Genomic DNA, 24939 nt, shown 5'->3' on the forward strand with positions numbered 1-24939 from the left:
AAGCTGCAAAAGCAAACTGCTGGCAATGTTTTGTTGAGTTGTTAATTTATTTTTTTTGCCTTTTGTTTAGTAGTGGTTTTGTTAAAATTCTGAATAAAAATATATATATATTTTTTTTTAATTGAATTCTCAGACGACCCAACCTATTCACTTCCACTTTTAATGAGAAGTGGACAAAAAAATCTTCTTTCAGGGAGACTCAGTAGCTGAAATCTATTGTGGAGATTATGTGTCACCATTTTTACTGGCTATTTATTATGAGCACACGGAAAGCTTTGGGAATCTCAGCAGGTTAAAGAGGGTAAGATGGGCCAAAGTACTTTTACTGCAGTGCTGCGGGCCAGAGGAACAGGAATGTTTTCCCAGTGACTTGAATGCCACTCAACTGTAATCCACAATCAGTCAATGACTGCCTCCGCCCCCCCAACCACCACCTCAAGGGCAATTAGGGATGGGCAATAAATGCTGGCCTAGCTAGTGTAGCCCACATCACTTGAATTAATTTACAAAAATCTGCCATCCACTTCCCAGTTGATTTTGTGCTTGACGTAGATCAGCCTGTAAATCTGATTATAGTCAAGTAGGAAATTAATTTTTTTTAAAGTAAAAGATGTCCTGCAGTTAATTTTCAGGTTTCTTGTCAGAAAGTCAGCCTCCACACACTCTTCCTGGTCCTAAGCAAATGTCCCTTCATTAAATATAATTTTATTTCAAGAGATGCAAGTTATATTTCTTTTAAGATTACTATACATCTTGCCTTATGCATATGTCAATCCTGGGGCTGGAATCTCTGCCTCGCCGTGCCACATTTCTGTTTTACCCCGCTGGCGGGATACTCCTTAATGCCAGCTGGTCAATCGGGTTTCCTGTTGTGGGACAGCCCCACGCCATCGGGAAACCCCCGTGCTGCCGGCAAAATGGAGCATCCCGACGGCGGAGAATTCAGCCTTTGTTATTTAACAGTGGTCCTTTAACCCAGGTGCTCTCCACCAAGGGTTGGCAAAAATGTTTCAAGAAGCCCATCAGAAATAATTACATGTTATATGTGGTGATATGCCTATGGGCTATATCATAGATGGATGGTGTGCGACCTCCAACAAGCAGGTGGCGGTACAGACACACCATGCAAACCCGAGACCAAGATCATGTGACCTGTGACTCCGACATGAGGGGAGATACATCCAGCCATCTTGAGAAGAAGATTGAGAGGGTAATAAGGCATACATGTGAATGGTCAGTGCTAGATGCAAGTTCTGGCGGAGTAGTTAGCAGACTCCAGGATAACAGGCTCTTTCTGTCTATGAGACTCAGAATTGGTTATAGTGTGAACTTGTCTCACCCCAGCTACAACAGTGCCTTCTTTTTTTTTAATCGTAGCAAACCACTATCGTTCCATGTGTGATCTTTCTCCAAAGACCAGGGGCGGGATTCTCCGACCCTCCGCCGGGTCGGAGAATAGTCGGGGGGGGGGGGGGGCGGCATGAATCCCGCCCCACCGCGGTGAAGAACCCCCTGCACATGCGCTGGGATCACGGCAGCACACGCTGGCGCTCCTGCACATACGCCAACTCGTGCCGGCTGGCGGAGGCCCTTCGCCGCCGGTTGGCGCGGCGCCAGCCCCTCTGGCGACGGCCTAGAGCACCTTCGGGGCAGCCCGACGCCAGAGTGGTTCACGACACTCCTCGGTGCCGGTACGGCCTGCCCCTCCGGTTCGCGGAGAATCCCGCCCCAAAAATATCCTCAGCAGGCTGTTACAATTAGTCTATATTCAAGCATAAACCTTTCCCTGTCCGCCTTCTCCACCCCAACACCACATTTACTGTTTAAAGCTTTATCAAAGCCCATCCTTCTGTGTTTAAAAACGGATAAGGAATAGATCAGTTGTATCAACTTAAAAATTAGCTTTAAAGATGCACTTGTTTTTATCTGTCATTTTCTACAAGAAGGAAATATGCACTTCCCACTCTTTCATTCATTCATTCATCAGCTCCCTGCTTATCTTTCACACACCTCTAACCTTTGTATTCAGCGATCTTTGATCAGAAGTTTCACTATTTAATTGCTGCTGACTTTTTGTTTATGAATATCAACATTGTCTCAGAATTTACTTTCGCAAGAAAAATAGCATGAGATCCAAACCAAACAAACACCTATCTCTTATTTGTCCATTGGTTTTAGTTCTTATTTCCCCAAAGACCATTCCTTTTTTATATTTGGTGTTTCAATCTACATTTTGCTGCTGGGTCTCCTGAGTCCTGAGAAAGCTGGCCGGACAGGATTAAATTTAAATCAGGCTCCAAACTGCACTTTAGAAAGCTAATTTTAATGTTATAATGGAGTGTCTGGCCATGCAACCTGTAAAAATGGAGGCAGGCATGTAAATAGATAGTTGGTGGTGTTTTGTGCGATTTTGAATTTTTAACCCCTGATCGAATTAATTGGTGAATGTTAATATTAAGCCCTTTATTTTACAGCTCTACATAGATTAACATAGTGCAGGAGGAGGCCATTCGGCCCATCGAGTCTGCACAAACCCTTCGAAAGAGCACCCCATTTAAACCCACACTTCCAATCTATCCCCGTAATCTAGTAATCCCACCTAACCTTTTTGGACTATGAGGGCAATTTATCATGGCCAATCCCCCTAACCTGCATATCTTTGGATTGTGGGAGGAAACCGGAGCACCCGGAGGAAACTCACGCAGACACGGGGAGAACGTGCAGACTCCGCACAGTGTCCCAGCGGGGAATCAACTCTGGTGCTGTGAAGCCACAGTGCTAGCCACTTGTGCTACCGTGCTGCCCACACTCTACTAGAAATGGAGCTGGAAATTTGCTGTGCTTTTGCCCCTCACTGAAATAATAATAATCTTTATATTGTCATAAGTAGGCTACCATTAGAACATAGAATTTACAGTGCAGAAGGAGGCCATTCGGACCATTGAGTCTGCACCGGGTCTCGGAAAGAGCACCCTACCCAAGGTCAACACCTCCACCCTATCCCCATAACCAAGTAACCCCACCCAACACTAAGGGCGAAATTCTCCGACCCCCCCGCCGGGTCGGTAAATCGCCGGGGGCTGGCATGAATCCCGCCCCCGCCAGTTGCCAAATTCTCCGGCACCGGAGATTCGGCGGGGGCGTGAATCGTGCCGTGCCGGTTGGTGGGCCCCCTCCCCCCCCACGATTCTCTGGCCCAGATGGGCCCAAGTCCCGCTGCTAGAATGCATGTCCCGCCGGCGTGGATTAAACCACCTCTCTTACCGGCGGAACAAGGTGGCGCGGGCGGGTTCCGGGGTCCTGGGGGGGGGCATGGGGTGATCTGGCCCCGGGGTGTGCCCCCACGGTGGCCTGGCCCGCGATCGGGGCCCGCCGATCCGCGGGCGGGCCTGTGCCGTGGGGGCACTCTTTTCCTTCCGCCTTCGCCACGGTCTCCACCATGGCGGAGGCGGAAGAGACTCCCTCCACAGCGCATGCGCGGGGATGCCGTGAGCGGCCGCTAACGCTCCCGCGCATGCGCCGCCCGGCAATGTCACTTCCGCGCCAGCAGGCGGGGCACGTCCACCAGCTGGCGGGGCGGAAATCAGTCCGGCGCGGGCCTAGCCCCTCAAGGTTAGGGCTCGGCCCCCCAAGATGCGAAGGATTCCGCACCTTTGGGGCGGCGCGATGCCCGACTGATTTGCGCCGTTTTTGGCGCCGGTCGGCGGACATCGCGCCGATACTGGAGAATTTCGCCCCAAGAGTAATTTATCATGGCCAATCCACCTAACCCGCACATCTTTGGACTGTGGGAGGAAACCGGAGCACCCGGAGAAAACCCACGCACACACGGGGAGAACGTGCAAGCTCCGCACAGACAGTGACCCAAGCTGGGAATCGAACCTGGGACCCTGGAGCTGTGAAGCAGTTGTGCTATCCACAATGCTACCGTGCTGCCCACTGCATGAAGTTACTGTGAAAAGCCCCTAGTCGCCACATTTCAGCACTTGTTCGGGTACACAGAGGGAGAATTCAGAATGTCCAAATTACCGAACAGTACATCTTTCAGGACTTGTGGGAAGAAACCGGAGCACCCGGAGGAAACCCACGCAGACACAGGGAGAACGTGCAGACTCCGCACAGACAGTGACCTAAGCCGGGAATCGAACCTGGGACCCTGGAGCTGTGAAGCAACAGTACTAACCACTGTGCTACCATGAAATGGATTCATTCCCTCATTCATTTGTTCATTCATTAATCAGCTCCCTGCTGATCTTTCCCACACCTCTATTATAACATTCAGCAACCTTTGAACATAAGTTTCACAAAAATGCTTCAACAAATTTGAACTAAAATAATGGGCCCTTTCATTAAATATTGGATTACACTTGTTTTTTAAATCGTGACAGATGACAGATGTTGGTATTCAAAGGGGTCTGTGTGTTCTTGTACATGAATCACAAAAAGCTAACATCCTTTTGGAAAGCAAATGATAAATTAGGTTTTATTATAAAAAGGAGTGAAGAAATCTTACTATAATTATATGGGGCCTTGCTCCATCATGATGGAAATCTGGGTCTATATGTTTTAATGGATACAGAACTGGCTAGGTCATAGAAGGCAGAGAGTAGCAATGGAAGGGTGCTTTTCTGATTGGAGGACTGTGACTAGTGGTGTTCCGCAGGGATCAGTGCTGGGACCGTTGCTGTTCGTAGTATATATAAATGATTTGGAGGAAAATGTAACTGGTCTGATTAGTAAGTTTGCGGACGACACAAAAGTTGGTTGAATTGCGGATAGCAATGAGGACTGTCTGAGGATACAGCAGGATTTAGATTGTTTGGAGACTTGGGCGGAGAGATGGCAGATGGAGTTTAATCCGGACAAATGTGAGGTAATGCATTTTGGAAGGTCTAATACAGGTAGGGAATATACAGTGAATGGTAGAACCCTCAAAAGTATTGACAATCAGAGAGATCTAGGTGTATAGGTCCACAGGTCACTGAAAGGGGCAACACAGGTGGAGAAGATAGTCAAGAAGGCATACGGCATGCTTGCCTTCACTGGCCGGGGCATTGAGTATAAAAATCAGCAAGTCATGTTGCAGCTGTATAGAACCTTAGTTCCACACTTGGAATATAGTGTCTGTGGTAGTATGTATTGGGGGTCATGTGGGACTGGAAGCCCTAATGTCATTGGCTGACAGATCCCGGGTCCTGGTTGGCCGTTGACCTCATACTCTGCCCTGAAGGCGAAGTATAAGAAGCCGGTGCCTTCCCCCGCAGGCCAGTTTACTATCGGGCTGCTGGGGAACAGACACGCTTAATAAAGCCTCATCGACTTCACTCTTTTCGTCTCATGGAGTCTTTGTGCGCTACAATTTATTAAGCGTGCCTAAAAAGGACTATGGAGCTCAGGATCATTCCAGAATGCCTGAGGATCAGCCCCCACGCAGTGAATGCGGCAGCAGCCTTCAAACACTGGCAGACTTGCTTCGAGGCCTACCTCAGACCGACCACCGGCCGAGTCTCAGACGAACAAAAACTGCAGGTCCTGCACTCGAGGGTGAGCACGGAGATTTTCACCCTCATTGAAGACACTGACGATTTCCAGACGGCGATCGCAGCACTGAAAAGTCTCTATGTCCGCCCAGTTAACCAAATCTACGCTCGCTACCAGCTCGCGACGAGACAGCAAGCTCCCGAAGAATCGATGGACGAGTTCTACGCCGCGCTACCTGCGCCTACGGCCCCGACCACGCGGCAGGCCATTGGGCCCCGTACGTACCCGTCGCGGCAAACCCCCCCCCCCCACCCAGGACACCCCACAGGCTTGCGCGGCCCAAACGCCGAGTCGCACCGGGGGCGCCCGCTGTTATTTCTGCGGCCAGGCGAACCACCCCCGACAACGCTGTCCGGCCCGCGCAGCCATCTGCAAAAGCTGCGGGAAAAAGGGCCACTATGCGGTGGTGTGCCGATCCCGCGAGGTCGCCACCATCCCGGGGCCACAGGGAGCCCTACAGGCAGTCTATGCCTCCCAACCCCCCAGCACGCCATGTGCGACCGGCAGGCACAGCCGCTCTGGGTCCCGACCACCGCGGCCCCGGGAGAACTGGGAGCCCTGCACGCCGCCTACGCTCCCCAGCCCCCCTCCCCGCAGTCCATGTACGACCCGCCGCCGGCGCTCCCGATTTGGGTGCCGGCCAACACTCTCCACGGAGAGGAATGGGTCTTTCGCGTCCCGAACGCCACCCTCACCCCCCTCCCGCGCCCCACGCCTGACCCGCCGGCTCCGCCGACTTGGGCCCCGACCACCGCTGTCCCCGGTGAGGGAGCTCCGCGCGGTCCTAGCGCTCGCCGCCCCACGCCTGTCCTGCCGGCGCCGTCGACCTGGCCCTCACCCCCGTCCCGCGCCCCACGCCTGACCCGCCGACCTGGGCCCTCACCCCCGTCCCGCGCCCCACGCCTGTCCTGCCGGCGCCGCCGACCTGGGCCCTCACCCCGCGCCCCACGACTGACCCGCCGGCGCCGCCGACCTGGGCCCTCACCCCCGTCCCGCGCCCCACGCCTGACCCGCCGGCTCAACTTACCTGGGCCCCGACCACCGCTGTCCCCGGCGAGGGAGCTCCGCGCGGTCCTAGCGCCCGCGGCCCTGGCGTTCGCAGTGAAGGAACTCCGCGCGGTCCTAGCGCCCGCGGCCCTGGCGCTCGCAGTGAAGGAACTCCGCGCGGTCCTAGCGCTCCCCAGACCCCCCAGCACACCATGTGCGACCCGCAGACGCCGCCATTTTGGGTCCCGACCACCACGAGGGGAGGAGGGGCGCCGCCATCTTGGACCGCCCCCGACCTGTACGACGCATGGGGGTGGCCATTTTGTCCACCCCCGACGCCATCTTGTGACCCCTCAGCCACGTACGATGTATGGGGGCAGCCATTTTGTCCATCCCCGACGCCATCTTGGACGGCAACAACGGACCACACCCCACTACTACAACCACGGCTCGCTTCGGTTACGCTCGATCAGGCTCGGCCCCGGACTCTCCAGACGACGACGACAACGGTCCTAATTAACGGCCACGAGACGCCATGCCTAGTCGACTCCGGGAGCACGGAAAGTTTTATACACCCCGACACGGTAAGACACTGTTCCTTAACTACCTGCCCCAGCGCACAAAAGATTTGCCTAGCTGCAGGATCCCACACCGTACAGATCCAGGGATTCTGCATAGTCACCCTAACGGTACAGGGGAGGGAATTCAAAAACTACAAACTTAACGTCCTTCCCCAACTCTGTGCCCCCACCTTGCTGGGCTTAGACTTCCAATGTAACCTACAGAGCCTTACGTTTGAATTCGGCGGCCCCATACCCCCACTCACTATCTGCGGCCTCGCTACCCTCAAGGTGCAACCCCCGTCCTTGTTTGCGAACCTCACCCCGGATTGCAAACCCGTCGCCACTAGGAGCAGACGGTACAGCGCCCAGGACCGGACCTTCATTCGGTCCGAGGTCCAGCGGCTACTAAAGGAGGGCATAATCCAGGCCAGCAATAGTCCCTGGAGAGCGCAGGTGGTAGTAGTGAAGACAGGGGAGAAACAAAGGATGGTCATTGACTATAGCCAGACCATCAACAGGTACACACAACTAGACGTGTACCCTCTCCCCCGCATATCCGACATGGTCAATCGGATTGCCCAGTATAAAGTCTTCTCCACCGTGGACCTCAAGTCCGCCTACCATCAGCTCCCCATCCGCCCAAGTGACCGCAAGTACACAGCCTTCGAGGCAGACGGGCGATTATACCATTTCCTACGGGTCCCTTTTGGCGTCACAAACGGGGTCTCGGTCTTCCAACGGGAGATGGACCGAATGGTTGATCAACATGGGTTACGGGCCACGTTCCCTTACCTCGACAATGTAACCATCTGCGGCCACGATCAGCAGGACCACGACGCCAACCTCCAATAATTCCTCCAGACCGCCAAAACCTTGAACCTCACGTACAACGAGGACAAGTGCGTTTTTAGCACCGATCGGCTAGCCATTCTGGGCTACATAGTGCGCAATGGGATAATAGGCCCCGACCCCGAACGTATGCGCGCACTCATGGAATTTCCCCTCCCGCACTGCCCAAAAGCCCTGAAACGCTGCCTGGGGTTCTTTTCGTACTACGCCCAGTGGGTCCCCCAGTACGCAGACAAGGCCCGCCCCCTAATACAGACCACGACCTTCCCTCTGTCGACAGAGGCTTGCCAGGCCTTCAGCCGCATCAAAGCGGACATCGCAAAGGCCACGATGCGCGCCATCGACGAGTCCCTCCCCTTCCAGGTCGAGAGCGACGCCTCCGACGTAGCTCTAGCGGCCACCCTCAACCAAGCGGGCAGACCCGTGGCCTTTTTCTCCCGGACCCTCCACGCCTCAGAAATCCGCCACTCCTCAGTGGAAAAGGAAGCCCAAGCCATAATGGAAGCTGTGCGACATTGGAGGCATTACCTGGCCGGCAGGAGATTCACTCTCCTCACTGACCAACGGTCGGTAGCCTTCATGTTCGATAATGCACAGCGGGGCAAGATTAAAAATGACAAGATCTTAAGGTGGAGGATCGAGCTCTCCACCTTTAACTATGAGATCTTGTACCGGCCCGGAAAGCTGAACGAGCCGTCCGATGCCCTATCCCGCGGCACATGTGCCAACGCACAAATTAACCGCCTCCAAACCCTCCACGAGGACCTCTGCCACCCGGGGGTCACTCGGTTTTACCACTTCATCAAGTCCCGCAATCTCCCATACTCTTTAGAAGAGGTCCGTACAGTCACAAGGGACTGCCACATCTGCGCGGAATGCAAGCCGCATTTTTTCAGGCCAGATGGAGCGCAACTGATTAAGGCTTCCCGCCCCTTTGAACGCCTCAGTCTGGATTTCAAAGGGCCCCTCCCCTCCACCGACCGCAACGCATATTTCCTTAATGTAGTGGACGAATACTCCCGCTTCCCTTTTGCCATTCCCTGCTCCGACATGACCGCGGCCACAGTCATTAAAGCCCTGAACAGCATCTTCACGCTGTTCGGTTACCCCGCATATGTCCACAGCGACAGGGGGTCCTCTTTCATGAGTGACGAGCTGCGCTAGTTCCTGCTCAGCAAGGGCATAGCTTCAAGCAGGACGACCAGCTACAAACCCCGGGGGAACGGGCAAGTAGAAAGGGAGAACGGCACGGTCTGGAAGGCCGTCCTACTGGCCCTACGGTCCAGGGATCTCCCAGTTTCACGGTGGCAGGAGGTCCTCCCGGACGCTCTCCATTCCATCCGGTCGTTATTATGTACAAGCACTAATCAAACGCCGCACGAGCGTCTCCTTGTCTTCCCTAGGAGGTCCTCCTCTGGAATGTCGCTGCCAACCTGGCTGGCGGCCCCAGGACCCATCCTGCTCCGAAAGCATGTGCGGGCACATAAGGCGGACCCGTTGGTCGAAAGGGTTCACCTCCTCCACGCAAACCCCCAGTACGCCTACATGGAGTACCCCGACGGCCGACAGGACACGGTCTCCCTGCGGGATCTGGCGCCCGCCGGCACCACGCACACCCCCCCGACACCATCAACCCAACCGCCCCCCTTCCTGCCGCCGCCGCACCCCGCGACCGCCCCCTTCCCAGGAGGATCAGTCCCCCTCCCCTTTGCACCGACAGCTGAAACCGTGCGGCTCCCGGAGGCGACAACGCTGGTACAAGCACCACCACCACCGCCGGGGCCGAGGCGATCAACACGGACGACCAGACCGCCCGACCGACTCGTGGCGTCGATGTAAAACAAAGATGGACTGTTCAATGAACATTTTGTTTTTCCTATACCCTCTGTAAATAGTTGTAACAGGACGATACTGTCCAATACTGTACTACCATGTAACTGTTCTATCCTCCCAGGACCAGCCCTGTAAACCCTTACCACCATATGAAGCATCACCCCGCCGGGTTCATTTTTGACAAGGGGTGAATGTGGTAGTATGTATTGGGGGTCATGTGGGACTGGAAGCCCTAATGTCATTGGCTGACAGATCCCGGGTCCTGGTTGGCCGTTGACCTCATACTCCGCCCTGAAGGCGAAGTATAAGAAGCCGGTGCCTTCCCCCGCATGCCAGTTTACTATCGGGCGGCTGGGGAACAGACACGCTTAATAAAGCCTCATCGACTTCACTCTTTTCGTCTCATGGATTCTTTGTGCGCTACAGTGTCCAATTCTGGTCACCACACTACCAGATGGATGTGGAGGCTTTAGAGAGGGTGCAGAAGGGATTTACCAGAATGTTGCCTGGTATGGAGGGCATTAGCTATGAGGAGAGGTTGAATAAACTCAGTTTGTTCTCACTGGAACGACGGAGGTTGAGGGGGCGACCTGATAGAGGTCTACAAAATTATGAGTGGCATAGACAGAGTTGATAGTCAAGAGGCTTTTTTCCAGGGTAGAGGGGTCAATTACCAGGGAGCATAGGTTTAAGGTGCGAGGGCCAAGGTTTAGAGGAGATGTACGAGGCAAGTTTTGTACACAGAGGGTAGTGGGTGCCTGGAAATCGCTACCGGAGGAGGTGGTGGAAGCAGAGACGATAGTGACATTCAAGGGGCATTGTGACAAATACATGAATAGGATGGGAATAGAGGGATACGGGCCATGGAAGTGTAGAAAATTTTAGTTTAGACGGGTAGCATGGTTGGCGCAGGCTTGGAGGGCCGAAGGGCCTGTTCCTGTGCTGTACTTTTCTTTGTTCTTTGTTCTAATGAGATCACCTCCCATTCTTATAAATTTCATGATATATAGTTCCAGTCTACACAACCTCTTATCATAGGATAATCCCTTCATCCCAGGAATCAGTCTAATAAACGTTGTTGTACTTCTTGGAAAGCAAGTTTATCCTTCCTTTGGTAAGGAGACCAAAACAGTAGTCTTCCAGACATAGTCCTACCAAGGCCCGAAACATTTGCAATAAGACTTCTTCAATCCTCTTTTTAATAAAGCCAAACATTTTGCTTCCGAACCCAGAAATTATTTTCTTTGCGGGGGCAGAACTGGAGTTGCATTGGAGTTCCCACATGTGCAATTTGCGGAGGCAGCTGGCAAGTTAAATCATCAGTTTCCTCCACTGAAGTGGGATTATGGAAGAATAAGTGTGTGGAATTCTAATCTGTAGATTAGAACAGGTGAGAGGAGGTCTGAACCTGGTGAATACTTATGGATAGTCAGGGTACACTTTTGGAGAGGTATGGTATCTCTTTGGATAGAGTTGTAGGACACCTTGGAAGAGTTCATAGAATCATAGAATTTACAGAGCAGAAGGAGGCCGTTCGGCCCATCAAGTCTACACTGGCCCTTGGAAAGAGCACCCCACCCAAACCCACACCGCCACCCTATCCCCGTAACCCAGTAACCCAAACTAGCCTTTTTGGACACTAAGGGTAATTTAGCATGGTCAATCCACCTAACCTGCACATCTTTGGACTGTGGGAGGAAACCGGAGAACCCGGCGGAAACCTGCGCAGACACATTGAGAACATGCAGACTCCGCACAGACAGTGACCCAAACCGGGAATCGAACCTGGAACCCTGGAGCTGTGAAGCAACTGTGCTAGCCACTTGCTACCATGACACCCGTTAAAGCACCTTTTGGGATTGTTAAAAAGTAAATAACCAAGTTCACTTTTACGCATGTACTCATTGGAGACATCAAGCTGTAAAAGAGCTGCCCAGCTGTCCCGGAAATGTACAGCTGTCAAGGAAATGTTAAAGAATTGTCAAGCTGTCAGAGAGCTGGCCAGTTGTCCAGGAACCATCCAACTATAAAAAGCAGATGTCAAGGAACTGGTTTGCTATCCAGGAAATATTAAGCGGTTGCTCAGGGAAGTGTTAAATCTGTCAAACCTGTCCATCCAGGGAGTGTCAAACCTGTCAAAGCTACTCAGAAAGTGTCAAATCTGTCAAGGAACTGTCCAAGGAAACTAGGTGAGTAAGACCATAAGACATAGGAGCGTAAGTAAGGCCATTCGGCCCATCGAGTCCACTCCACCATTCACTCATGGCTGATTTCAACTCCATTTACCCGCTCTCTCTCCATAGCCCTTAATTCCTCGAGAAATCAATAATTTATCAACTTCTGTCTTAAAGACACTCAACGTAAGGGCAAAGGGTGGTGGATGGGTGGGCAGCATGAGTTGGTTATAAATTGGCAAATGGGAATAGAGGTCATAGTCGGTGGGTAGAGAGTAACTAAGTTGATATGGGATGTGGCGGGGGACATTGGTTAGCATAGGTTGACTTGGATGGGGCATCGACAATGTGTGAGGGGTAAGGCTGGAAGGATTTTTGTTTTATTGTTATTTTGTATTTATTTCAACACAATGCATGAGCATACCTGCATCCCGACTCAGCAAATACAACCAGGAATGATAATCTGGGCCATAAAATTCTTAAAAGAGTTTGACAGGGTAAATGGTGAATGGGTGATTCCACTGTTTGAGGAGTGCAGAATTAGGGACCATAGTCTCAGATTAAGGGGTCAGTCATTTAGGATTGCAATGAGAAATTACGTCACTGAGAAAATATATCTTTGGAATTCTCTGCCCCAGATGGCCGTGGATGCTCAGTCATTGAATATATTCAAGAGTGACTTCAATAGATTTGGGGGAATTAGGGAAATGGGGATAGTGCGTGAAGATCAAATTGAGGTCGAAGAGCAGCCATGGCCATTTGAATGATGGACCAGGTGGGAAGGGCAAAATGACCTTGCCCTGCTCCTATTTCCGATATACAGTATGCAAAAAGTTACTAATATCTCTGGGTGGCTGTCTGTGTGGAGTTTGTATGTTCTACCCGTGTCTGCATGGGTTTCCTCCGTTGTTCCAGTTTCCTCCTACAGTCCAAAGATGTGCAGGTTAGGTGGATTGGCCATGCCCTTAGTGTCCAGGGATGTGCAGGTTAGGTTACAGGGATAGGGCGGGTGTACGGGGGGGGGGGGTGCACATGGGTAGAGTGCTCTTTCAGAGTCGGTGCAGACGCAATGGGCTGAATGGCCTCCTTCTCCAATGTAGGGATTCTATGATTCGGTGCCTCTCCTGGCACCCATCAGCATTTTGTTTCTGAACCTCATTCTTCATCCAGGTTCTCCAGCATCACTGTGTGATGTGCAAAGCCAGCAACAAGTAATTCATTACACCGTTTCTTTCAATGTTGCACTTATTTAGTGTCTAGGACTTGTCCTTAATTTTTACATATTAAGTATTTTATAACTGGTTCCATATTTGTGAACTGAATCTCTTACGTGACAGCGTGATTTGCCTTTCTGCACTCCATTTACTTATTGAGAGGATTTCTGAGCATTGCCTCCGTCTGGAAATTCCTGTGGATTTTTGCCATTAGCCATGAGGAATTTACACAGTAATTAAATAAAATTTTAAGCAGAATCAGATTGCTTGAACCCTTCATTGTGTGAATTTATAATTTATTTCTTTTTATAGAATAATTTGGAAGAAGAGCACACAGAGTTGGCTGCTCCAGGAGATCTACTGATGGACTTCACAAAGGCTACTCCTCTGGTTTGTGTTCAGTATCTGGCATTTCAAATTGTTCAGTTTGTTGACTATAATACTGATTACAGTATGTTGCCAGTTAATATAAATCCTAGAAGCTTTCTGCAAGTACTGAATGCCCTTAGTAGAAATATTGTTTTGCTTTACTCAGAGCCCTGTCTTCTTTTAATACTACCTCCATGTTTCCCACTATTCATTGAATTTCCTCTTGTGATGGTTCATGCTGGAATACAGTTTATCAGGGAAGAAGCAATCAAGTTAATTTCCAACACTGGTCACTGGATAGTGTTCAAGAGCTAGAACCGTGACTAACCTCTTCCCCTGTCCCTCCTCTAAAAATCCCTCTGATGCAGAGTCCAACTACAGCATTTCGCTTCAGGTCAAATCTGAGATTGGCGAATTTAGCACTGATCAAGAATGAACTTGGAACCTGCCGAGCCTGTATTGCTCAGTGGTGCATTTAGTGGAAGGTGTGTCCACTAAGATATGTCTCAGCTTCTTTGAAAAATGGAGTGTTGCTACCTGCTCCTTTGTGAAATCAAAATATTAATTGAACATCCTTTTATATTTCCCTGTTTGTATTTATCTTTAAATATTGTGTTTATGTTGATTTCATGGCGACACAGTGGTTAGCACTGGTGCCGCACAGCGCCAGGGCCCAGGTTCAATTCTGGTGATTTGCCTTTCTGCACTCCATTTACTTATTGAGAGGATTTCTGAGCATTGCCTACGTCTGGAAATTCTGTCTGTGTGGAGTTTGCCCATTCTTCCCTTGTCTGCGTGGGTTTCCTCTGGATGCTCCAGTTTCCTCCCAGAGTCAGAAGATATGAAGCTTATGTGGATTGGCCATGTAAATTGCCCCTTAGTGTCCAATGATGTGCAGATTAGGTTACTGGGTTGCGAGGATGCAGCAAGGGAGTGGGCCTAGATAAGTTACTCTTTCAAAGCGTCAGTGCAGACGTGATAGGCCGAATGGCATTCTTCTGCACTGAAGGGGTTCTATGGTTCTGTGGACGCACTGCCCTCTAAATGTAACACTGAGCAATTCAGGCTAGGCAGGTTTCCTTTTCTCTCTTCTCATTTGAACCTTCTTTTGCTGCACACCATGCAAATGCAAATTCGCAAGATACTTATTCTTTAGTTTCTGCAATTTTATTCAGAAATGAGCTTTTAGCAGGTACGTGGGAGAGATCCCTCTCTCAGTTGGGTGAGGAGAACAGGGACACACCGCAATCTGCCATTCTATGGCCCTGTAATTTGATGCTGCACAGACTGTTGGAATTATTGGCCAATAATTTGCTGTCAAAATAACAGAAGAGCGAATAAAGCTAATGGTTATTTATGGATGAATGTGACAGCACATAAAGGTGAGGACTGCGGTTATTGCCTCACAGTTAAGCAACTTGTCTTGAAAAATGTTTTAAATCTTGAACATGTATGGGGATGTTGAAACAATAGAAGATGTCATTAGATGCCCTGCCACAGCAAACCATGTGCCACTATTTAAATATAATGTCAGTCGATGTGCCATGTTGAATTTGGCAGACCATTTCCTGTAGTTTTCATTATCCTAAAAATCACTGTATTTAGCATTCATTTCAGAGTAATTACTGTCACAGGCAGTATCACTTGAAAACTTACCTAACAACCCGAGCTGTTTTGTCACTAGTAACAAAAACTTATATGCAGGTTTTTCTTGGCCGGCCTATAGATGTGCCTTCAGGTTCAATGGTATAATTTGCTGCTGTAAGCATCTTACTTTTATGGGAGTTGACTCGCACTGGCTTGCAAAGTTAATGCATGTCTGGGAAGTAGCGATGCATTTTTACTCCACTTGGTGGCACAGGTTGAAACCACTTATCTTGTTAGTCCATGTTACCTTTAATTTGTTTTTATAGTTTGTCACTAACTTCAGAGATGGTATTGATCAAAAACTAAAAATAGAAATGCATAATCAGCAAGTTGATAAAATGCATTATGATTCTTTGTATTCTTTTTCTTTTAATAGGAGCACTTAATTTACCTTACCTCAGTTTTTAATCTTGTGCTAAGTACTCAAAGAAAGGATTAATTGTTTGGCATGTTATGATGTCAAAAAAGTTAAAATATACAGCGTAGGTCATGATGTGGCAGATGGAGGAATAAATAGGACAACAAGGATCTGATCAGAGTGGTTAGTGAGGAGCAAAGAAGTGGGGCGGAAATTTCCATTCGAGAGGCCAAGTATAATGGTGGGCGTGATAGTCAATGTGATTCCCACTGGGAGATGGGACGGGTGAACACACGCGATCTTCTGCTTTTGAGCTCGTTGATTATATATCCACAAGGAACTCGGAAGATGTTGTGGTGGGGCAGGCAGGAAGTCGCCCACCCTGTCGTTACCTCATGGGGTCAAAGGTTTGATGCCATATTTAAATGGTACCCAGACAGATATTCACTCACTAGAGGCCAGGAGCTCCGCAATACTCCTCCAGAGTCCTTGCAGCCGCATCTCATTCTGGAAAACCTCACAGGTGAGAGCAACTGCATTCCAAGACATAAGATGTCACCTCTCTCACCTCTAGGTACGAATGCTGCAGGTGACACCCCTATAGTCAGGCTAATACTCGCTGTTGCAGTATTCCAATTTCACCAGCCTCTTGCTCCTCATAGCCCTGTGCCAACAGGGGACAGGTCCTCCTTCTCCTCAACTGGATGAGAACCATTACTAAGGCAGGGTTCTGCAGCCTGCATCATCGATGTTTCAGTAAACGTATGAACGAATTGAAGTAATACATTTATTGAGCATGTCCATTATAGGCTTCTCTTCATCTCATAACCAGCAGCCAAGTGCCAAGTCCTTCGCTTGGCCTCTATCTAGACATGACATCCCTATCCCACCTATCCAGGTAAAGGACATGCTGGAGGACTGGAAATCGATGTTCCTCCTGTTCAGACATGAAAACATATGAAACATTGCTTTTTGACCAGGGGGATGAAGACAATGTACAAGAAGCCAAATGAGGCTTCCTTTTTTTAATAATAAATGTAAAGTACCCAATTCATTTTTTTTTCCAATCAAGGGGCAATTTAGCGTGGCCAGTCCACCTACCCTGTACATCTTTGGGTTGTGGGGATGAGACCCACGCAGGCACGGGTAGAATGTGCAAACTCCACACGGACAGTGACCAGGGGCCGGGATTGAACCCAGGTCTTCAGCGCCATAAGGCAACAATGCTAACCACTGTGCCACCCTGCCAAATGTGTCTTCAGTTTGCACTCACTTCCCTCAGAACTCTATAGGGAGGCCATTGCCGCGACAGTATAGAATGACTAACCACATGATGTCTTGTTAACCAAGACTGCTCACCCGAGGATGAAGGTCTGAAGCTGAACGTTGGCTGCCCTTCACCTGCTGTACTCCTTAGAGGCATCCAACTCCATCCCTGCCTCTGACTATAGCCAATGGCAAATGGCTGCAGAATGAATGGCAGCTCCACACCTTACTGGGATCTCAATGTTATGACACCCATGAGTCAGGAACAAACCTGCTGCAATGCAGCTTCAACACATAGAGGAGAACACATCTGAGCATCTTCGACATCCAGTTGACTCATAATTATTAGGTTGTTCCTTTAGTCGGCCACTTGTGCTGACTTTGTACTCCACCCAGCCAAAAAGACCCTCTTCCCACCTCGAGATTTCTCATTGACTGACTAACTGCATGGTCAGGGCCAGTTTAAAAGAATATGGGCGTCACCTTTCAAATTCACTCCATCACCATCTACCCTCCCCCTGTCCCACCTTTGTCCCATCACCCTTGACCCACCCAATATCACCATTCTTCTCTCTGCCACCCTTGAACCTGCCCCCATAAACTAAACCCAGTGTAAATTCTTGAACTTCCCTCCAAGCTGACACCGATTACTGTCCCCATGCCCATTCTGGCTCTGTACTTTCATGTTGTCCGAGCCACTTGCCTAGTCTCCCTCTGTGACCTACATGATGAGAGCTTCACCTTCCGGGCTCTCATCCTGGACTTACCATCCTACTATATCCCACTCTCTTCTCTGACTGTGTTGTTCCTCCTATCACCAGTACCCTGATCTCTCCCTCGGGGCCTTACCATCAGCACCACCGATCCCTCCCTCTAACACACTTCACCACCTTCCCACCACTTCCCCAGACACTAGCTCCCCACCCTTCCCCCATATACCTGCCTCCCCTGTCCAGCCTCCGCTTCATCCATCCACCTTACCCCACATCCTTCAAGCCTTCACCTGCCTCCCTTGTCCTGATTTGGCACAGTGCTTGCTAAAGACAATCAAATGAAGTTATGTGAGATCACCAAGAAGGAGAAAGCAACATCTATGGACCTCAAAGACATGGAAAAGATGAAACTCGCTAGGTAAACACCACAAATATATGGTCATAAAACTGAACCTTGTAAATCAGGTCTGTCCAATCTTTTCGCGTTTTGGGGAGGGCTGGGGGTCCCATATGTTAATTTTCTCACACTAAGGGTTTGAGGATTTACCATGAACAAATTTCAATTAATGTTTGACACAACATTAAAGATGAATATTTTTTAACGTTGATGGATGACAATAATCGATTTGAATGAGAACACTGGCACTGGGAATGAGCCGGGCACATGTACCCATAAGACCATAAGATATAGGATCAGATTTTGGACACTCGGCCCAGCGAAAGTCCTCCGCCATTCAATCATGGCTGATATTTTCTCATCCCCATTCTCCTGCCTTCGCCCCATAACCCCTGATCCCCTTATTAATCAAGAACCTATCTATCTCTGTCTTAAAGATACTCAGTGATTTGGCCTCCACAGCCTTCTGCAGCAAAGAGTTCCACAGATTCACCACTCTCTGGCTCCTCATCTCTATTTTAAAGGACCGTCCCTTCAGTCTGAGATTGTGTCCTCTGGTTCTAGTTTTCCCTACTAGTGGAAACAGCCTCTCCACGTCCACTCTATCCAGGCCTCGCAGTATCCTGTAAGTTGCAATAAGTGTCGCCCTCATCCTTCTAAACTCCAATGAGTACAGACCCAGAGTCCTCATATGACAAGCTTTTCACTCCAGGGATCATTCTTGTGAACCTCCTCTGAATCCTTTCCAAGGCCAGCACATCCTTCCTTAGATACGGGGCCCAAAACTGCTCACAATACTCCAAATGGGGTCTGACCAGAGCCTTATATAGCCTCAGAAGAACATTCCTGCTCTTGCAGTCCAGCCGTCTCGACATGAATGCTAACATTGCATTTGCCTTCCAAACTGCCGACTGAACCTGCACGTTAACTTTAAGAGAATTCTGAACAAGGCCTCCTAAGTCCCTTTGTGTTCTTGATTTCCTAAGCAGTTCCCATTTAGAAATAGTCTACGCCTCCATTCTTCCTTCCAAAGTACATAACCTCACACTTTTCCACATTGTACTCCATCTGCCACTTCTTTGCCCAATCTCCTAGCCTGTCCTAGTCCTTCTGCAGCCTGTCTGCTTCCTCAATACTACCTGTCCCTTTGTATCATCTGCTAATTTAGTAACCGTGTCCTCAGTTCCTTCTTCTATACCGTTAATGCATATTGCGAAAAGTTGTGGTCCCAGCACCAACCCCTGAGACACACCACTAGTCACCGGCTGCCATCCTGAAAAAGACCCCTTTATCCCCACTCTCTGCCATCTGCCAGTCAGCCAATGCTCTATCCATGTCAGTATCTTACTCTTACACCATGGGCTCTTAACTTTTTTAACACCCTCCTATGCAGCACCTTGTCAAAAGTCTTCTGGAAATCTAAATAGATCACATTTGCTGGTTCTCCTTTGTCCAACTTCCTTGTTACCTCCTCAAAGAATTCTAACAGATTTGTCAGACATGACCTCCCGTTGATGAAACCATGCTAACTCAATCCTATTTTATCATGCAATTTCGGTACTCTGTAATATCATCTTTAATAATGGACTCTAAAATCTTACCAATGACCAAAGGCAGGCTAACCAGCCTACAATTTTCTGTCTTCTGCCTCCCTCACTGCGGGAGTTCCTCAGGGTGGTGACCTAGGCCTAACCATCTTCAGCTGCTTCATCAATGACCTCCCTTCCATCATAAGGTCAGAAGTGGGGATGTTTGCAGATGACTGCACAATGTTCAGCACCATTCGTAACTCCTCAGATAATAATGCAGTTCACGTCCAAATGAAGCAAGACCTGGACATGTTATATTTGTGCCACACACGTGCCAGGCAATGACCATCTCCTACAAGAGAGGATCTAACCATTGCCCTTGACATTGAATGGCATTACCATCGCTGAATCCCCCACAATCAACATCCTGGGGGTTACCATTGATCAGAAACTGATCTGGACTAGCCATTTTAATGCTCAGGCTAGATCAAAGGCTAGAAATCCTACGGGGAGTAACTCACCTCCTGGCCCCCCCCAAGCCTGTCAACCATCTATAAGTCACAATTCAGGAGTGTAATGGAATACTCTCTACTTGCCTGGGTGAGTGCAACAATCAAGGAGCTTGACACAATCCAGGACAAAGCAGCCCGCTTGACTGCTCCATATTCTACACCATTCAAACCCTCCACCACCAATGAGCAGTGGCAGCCGTGTGTACCATTTGTAAGATGCACTGAAGTAACTTGCCAAGGTTCCTTAGACAGCACCTTCCAAACCCACCTCGAAGGACAAGAGCAACAGACCTGGGAACCCCAACACCTGGAGGTTCCCCTCCAAGTCACTCACCACCCTGACTTGGAAATATATCGCCGTTCCTTCATTGTCGCTGGGGCAAAATCTTGGAACTCCCTCCGTAACAGCACAGTGGGTGCACATACACCTCAGGGTTTGCAGTGGTTCGAGAAAGCAACTTGCCACCACCTTCGGAAGGGCAACTAGGGATGGGCAATAAATGCTGGCCTAACCAGCCGCGCCCAGATCCTGTAAATGAATGATATTTTGTGTCATAAATTCAGGAGGCTAATGCTGTGAAGTAGTGTATTACTAAAGTTTTGTAACTTTGATGAGTACTTTTAATGTGCTGGGTCTGATTGCTGTTCTTTCTTGATATCAATTTGAGGTTCAAAGCAGACCATGTAAATTCTACATCAACTGGAAATTATTTGTTTCTTTCTCAATTTTTATGCTTTTTTAAGTAAAGTCAACTGGAACTTTTTTTTTCATTTTCAGGATTTAGGCCCGCTACTAAAACTAGTATTTATTGCCTATCTGTGGTCACCCTGAGAAGGTGAACTGCTATTGGCATATCAGTTTGATACAGCTAAGTGATGTCCTAGGCCACTTAAGTGGGAGGTTAAAAGTTAATGATGGAACTGCTGGCACAAAGACCAAACTGGTTAATAAGGACAGCACGTTTCCTGTTTCACATTAGTGAATTTAGGTCATTATGACAGCAACTTTAATTGCCACAATGGAATTTTAACTCATGTGGCCTCATGGCACTGTGGTTAGCACTGCTGCCTCACAGTGCCAGGGTCCTGGGTTCATCCCAACCTTGGGTGACTGTGTTGGGTTTGCATATTCTCCCCATGTCTGCATTGGTTGCCTCCAGATTCTCTTTTTTCCTCCAGATTCTCTCTTTTCCTTCCACAGTCCAAAGATGTGCAGGTTAGATTGATTGGCCCTCCTAAATTGCCCCTTAGGGGGTGGAGTTTCAGGAATAGGGCATGTGATTGGGTCTAGGTAGAGTGCTCTTTAGAAGGGTCAGCATAGGCTTGATGGGCCGAATGGCCCCCTTCTGCACTGTAGGGATTCTATGTTTTCTTCATTACTAGTCCAGTAATGTAACTACTGGACTAATATACACTATTGACCCATAGAAATTTGTGCGGTAAGAGGATGACATGCATCATAACTTTTTTTATACGTTAAAAAATAGTTCAATGATGCTTGTCTGTAACCTGGAAAGAATGACATGACACAGGGGCCGGGATTCTCCCTTCTGGGGACTAAGTCCCCACCCCGGCAGGAAAACCGGCGCCAACCACTCCGGCGTCAACAGCCCCCGAAAGTGTGGAATTCTCTGCATTTTCGGGGGCTAGGTAACGGCGGAGGGGTCGGGCCCGCTCCAGTCGGTGCCGAAGGGCCAGCGCGAGTTCGCGCATGCGCGGAACGGCCGGCATATTTTCGCGCATGTGCAGGGGATTCTCTTCTTCGCGCCGGCCCCCGGGCAATATGGCGGAGCCCGACAGGGGCCCGGCAAAGAAGAAAGAAGTCCCCCCATGGAACAAGCCCGCCCACAGATCGGTGGGCCCCGTTTGCGAGCCAGGCCACCATCTTGGAGACCCCGTGCCCCCTCAAGGACCGCCCCCGCATACTCTTTTTTTACAATATTTTTATTAAGGTATTTGAAAATTTTTATAATAATAACAATAACAATGACATAAACATGGTATAATAAACATTACCACCCACAACCCAATCTTCACACACCCCAACCATTCCCCCCCGCCCCCCCCCCCCTGCCTCCCTTGGAATACTGCTTCTGCTGACTGATGTGTTGGGTGTTCTGGATCACATACAGATCACCAACACTTGAAGTAGTGCAACACTATTTTATTAAAAGGTTAACTATTTAAACATACTTGAACTATGGGTAAATACGATACCAGCTTTAACTAAAGACCTTTGCCTTGTCCTAACCAGCTGATGCACTCAGCACTTGGTGAATGTCTGTGTTGCAGGCTGTGAGCTCTGTGCTCCTAGCTAGCTGCTACTGGAATGAGCGGGAGCTCTGATGTCCCCTGTCTTTATAGTGCGTGTGCTCTCACTGGTGATTGGCTGCGGTGTTGTGTATGTTGATTGGTCCCACTGTGTGTCCATCAGTGTGTGTCTGCACCATGATATACTGGTGTATATTATGACACTGACATTTTAATTTACCCCGAGAAAGTCGACGAACGGTTACCACCTCCGGGTGAACCTGACCATTGACCCTCTTAAGGCGAACTTTATCTTCTCGAGACTGAGAAACCCAGCCATGTCAATAACCCAGGTCTCTACACTCGGGGGCTTCGAGTCCCTCCACATTTGCAAGATCCGTCTCCGGGCTACCAGGGAGGCAAAGGCCAAGATGTCAGCCTATTTCGCCCCCTGAACTCCCAGCTCTTCCGACACTCCAAAGATCGCTCCCTCTGGAATGCCCAAAACATGTGGACATGATTTGCTGGGCTTCCCGCGCAGCTCGCGCACCTGTTCCCCCCCCCCCCCCCCCGAAAAACTTGCTCATCCACGCCATTGTCATGTGTGGACTACCTTAAATTGTATCAGGCTAAGCCTGGCACATGATGAGAAGGTATTAACCCTGCTTAGGGCGTCAGCCCATAGACCCACCTCTATCTCTCCTCCTAGCTCGTCCTCCCACTTGCCCTAAGCTCCTCCACCGGAGTTTCCTCCGCCTCCGAAAGTTCCTGGTAAATATCTGAAACCTTCCCCTCTCCCACCCAGGTACTGGAGACTACTCTATCCTGTATCCCCCGTGGCGGCAGCCGCGGAAAGGCCGGAACCTGCTTTCTCAGGAAGTCTCGCACATGCAAATACCTAAACCCATTCCCTGCTGGCAATTCAAATTTATCCTCCAAGGCTTTCAAGCTGGGAAAGCTCCCATCTATAAATAGATCCCCCATCCTCCTAATTCCTGCCCTTTTCCATCTCCGGAACCCACCATCCAGCCTACCCGGTACAAAGTGATTATTATAAATTGGGGTCCAAACCTTTCTCCCTCCACTCTCTTATATCTCCTCCACTGCCCCCAGATTCTCCGAGCCGCCACCACCTCCAGACTTGTGGAGTATCGGGCCGGGAGAACGGAAGAGGTGCCGTTATCAGTGCTCCCAAACTTGTGTCTTTGCATGACGCCGCCTCCATCCGCTCCCACACCGACCCCTCACCCGCTACCCACTTCCTAATCATGTCTATATTAGCCGCCGAGTAGTAATTGCAGAAGTTCGGCAGCGCCAACCCACCCTCCCCCCGACTGCGCTCCAGCAACACTTTCTTCACTCGTGCGGTTTTACTCGCTCACACAAAGCCCAAAATAATCTTATTCACCCGCTTGAAAAAGGCCTTCGGAATGAAGATGGGGAGGCACAGAAAGACAGTCCAAAATCTGGGGAGGACCGTCATTTTCACGGTCTTTACCCTCCCCGCCAGTGATAGCGGGAGCATGTCCCATCTCTTAAAGTCCCCTTCCATTTGCTCTACCAGCCAGGATAGAACATAGAACATTACAGCGCAGTACAGACCCTTTGGCCCTTGATGTTGCGCCGACCTGTGAAACCACTCTAAAGCGTATCTACATTATTCCCATATCGTCTATATGTCTATCCAATGACCATTTGAATGCCCTTAGTGTTGGCGAGTCCACTACTGTTGCAGGCAGGGCATTCCACGCCCTTACTACTCTCTCAGTAAAGAACCTACCTCTGACATCTGTCTTATATCTATCTCCCCTCAATTTAAAGCTATGTCCCCTCGTGCTAGACATCACCATCCGAGGAAAAAGGTTTAACTTGTGCCGTGTCTCCTATTCCCGGGCCACCTGGATTCCCAGATACCGAAAGCTCTTTCCTACCATTCCAAGCGGCAGCTCTCCCAGTCCCTTCTCCTGTCCTCTTGCCTGGATCGCGAACTTGTCACTTTTCCCCATGTTCAACTTATATCCCGAAAAATTGCCAAATACCCCCAGGATTTGTATTACTTCCTCCCACCCCTCCAACGGGTCTGAAATATACAAGAGCAGGTCATCTGCGTAAAGCGAGACCCGGAACTCCACGCCCCCCCCCCCCCTCCCCCGCCGCCCGGACCAGCCCTTTCCAGTTCCTAGAGGCTCTTAACGCCATGGCCAATGGCTCTATGGCCAGGGCAAACAGTAATGGGGAGAAGGGCACCCTTGCCTCGTCCCTCGGTGTAGTTTAAAATACGCCGACCTCAGCCGGTTCTTATGCACACCCGCTATTGCTGCCTGATAGAGCAAACGCACCCTGTCAACAAAGCTCTCACCAAATCCACCCTTCCCAGCGCCTCCCACGGGTAATTTCACTCCACCCAATCAAAAACCTTCTCCGCATCCATCGCGACCATCACCTCTACCTCCTCTCCTTCTGGGGACATCATAATAACATTCAAAAGCCTTCGAACATTGGCCTTAAGTTGCCTGCCACTTACAAATCCCGTCTGGTCTTCCCCTATCACCCCTGGGACACAGTCCTCTATCCTTGTGGCCAGTATCTAAGCCAGCAGTTTGGCATCCACATTCAGTAGATTAATTGGCCTGTATGACCCGCATTGCTCCGGATCCTTCTCCCATTTCAGGATCAATGAAATCATGGCCTGTGACATTGTTGGGGGGAGGACTCCCTTCTCTCTTGCTTCGTTAAA

The 24939-nt window shown here is 49.7% G+C and overlaps 1 protein-coding gene across 2 annotated transcripts in view; it reads left to right on the plus strand.

The window, feature by feature from the left end:
- Nucleotides 1–24939, plus strand: part of LOC140425065 (band 4.1-like protein 4B) — a 574236-nt gene that overhangs the window by 518890 nt on the left and 30407 nt on the right. For both annotated transcript variants that reach the window (XM_072508898.1, XM_072508899.1), the window contains exon 22: nt 13474–13551. In XM_072508898.1, coding sequence (XP_072364999.1) covers nt 13474–13551 — 78 coding nt within the window. The remainder of the gene's footprint in view (nt 1–13473; nt 13552–24939) is intronic.

This window comes from Scyliorhinus torazame, chromosome 6, assembly GCF_047496885.1.
Source record: "Scyliorhinus torazame isolate Kashiwa2021f chromosome 6, sScyTor2.1, whole genome shotgun sequence".
NCBI lineage: Eukaryota > Metazoa > Chordata > Chondrichthyes > Carcharhiniformes > Scyliorhinidae > Scyliorhinus > Scyliorhinus torazame.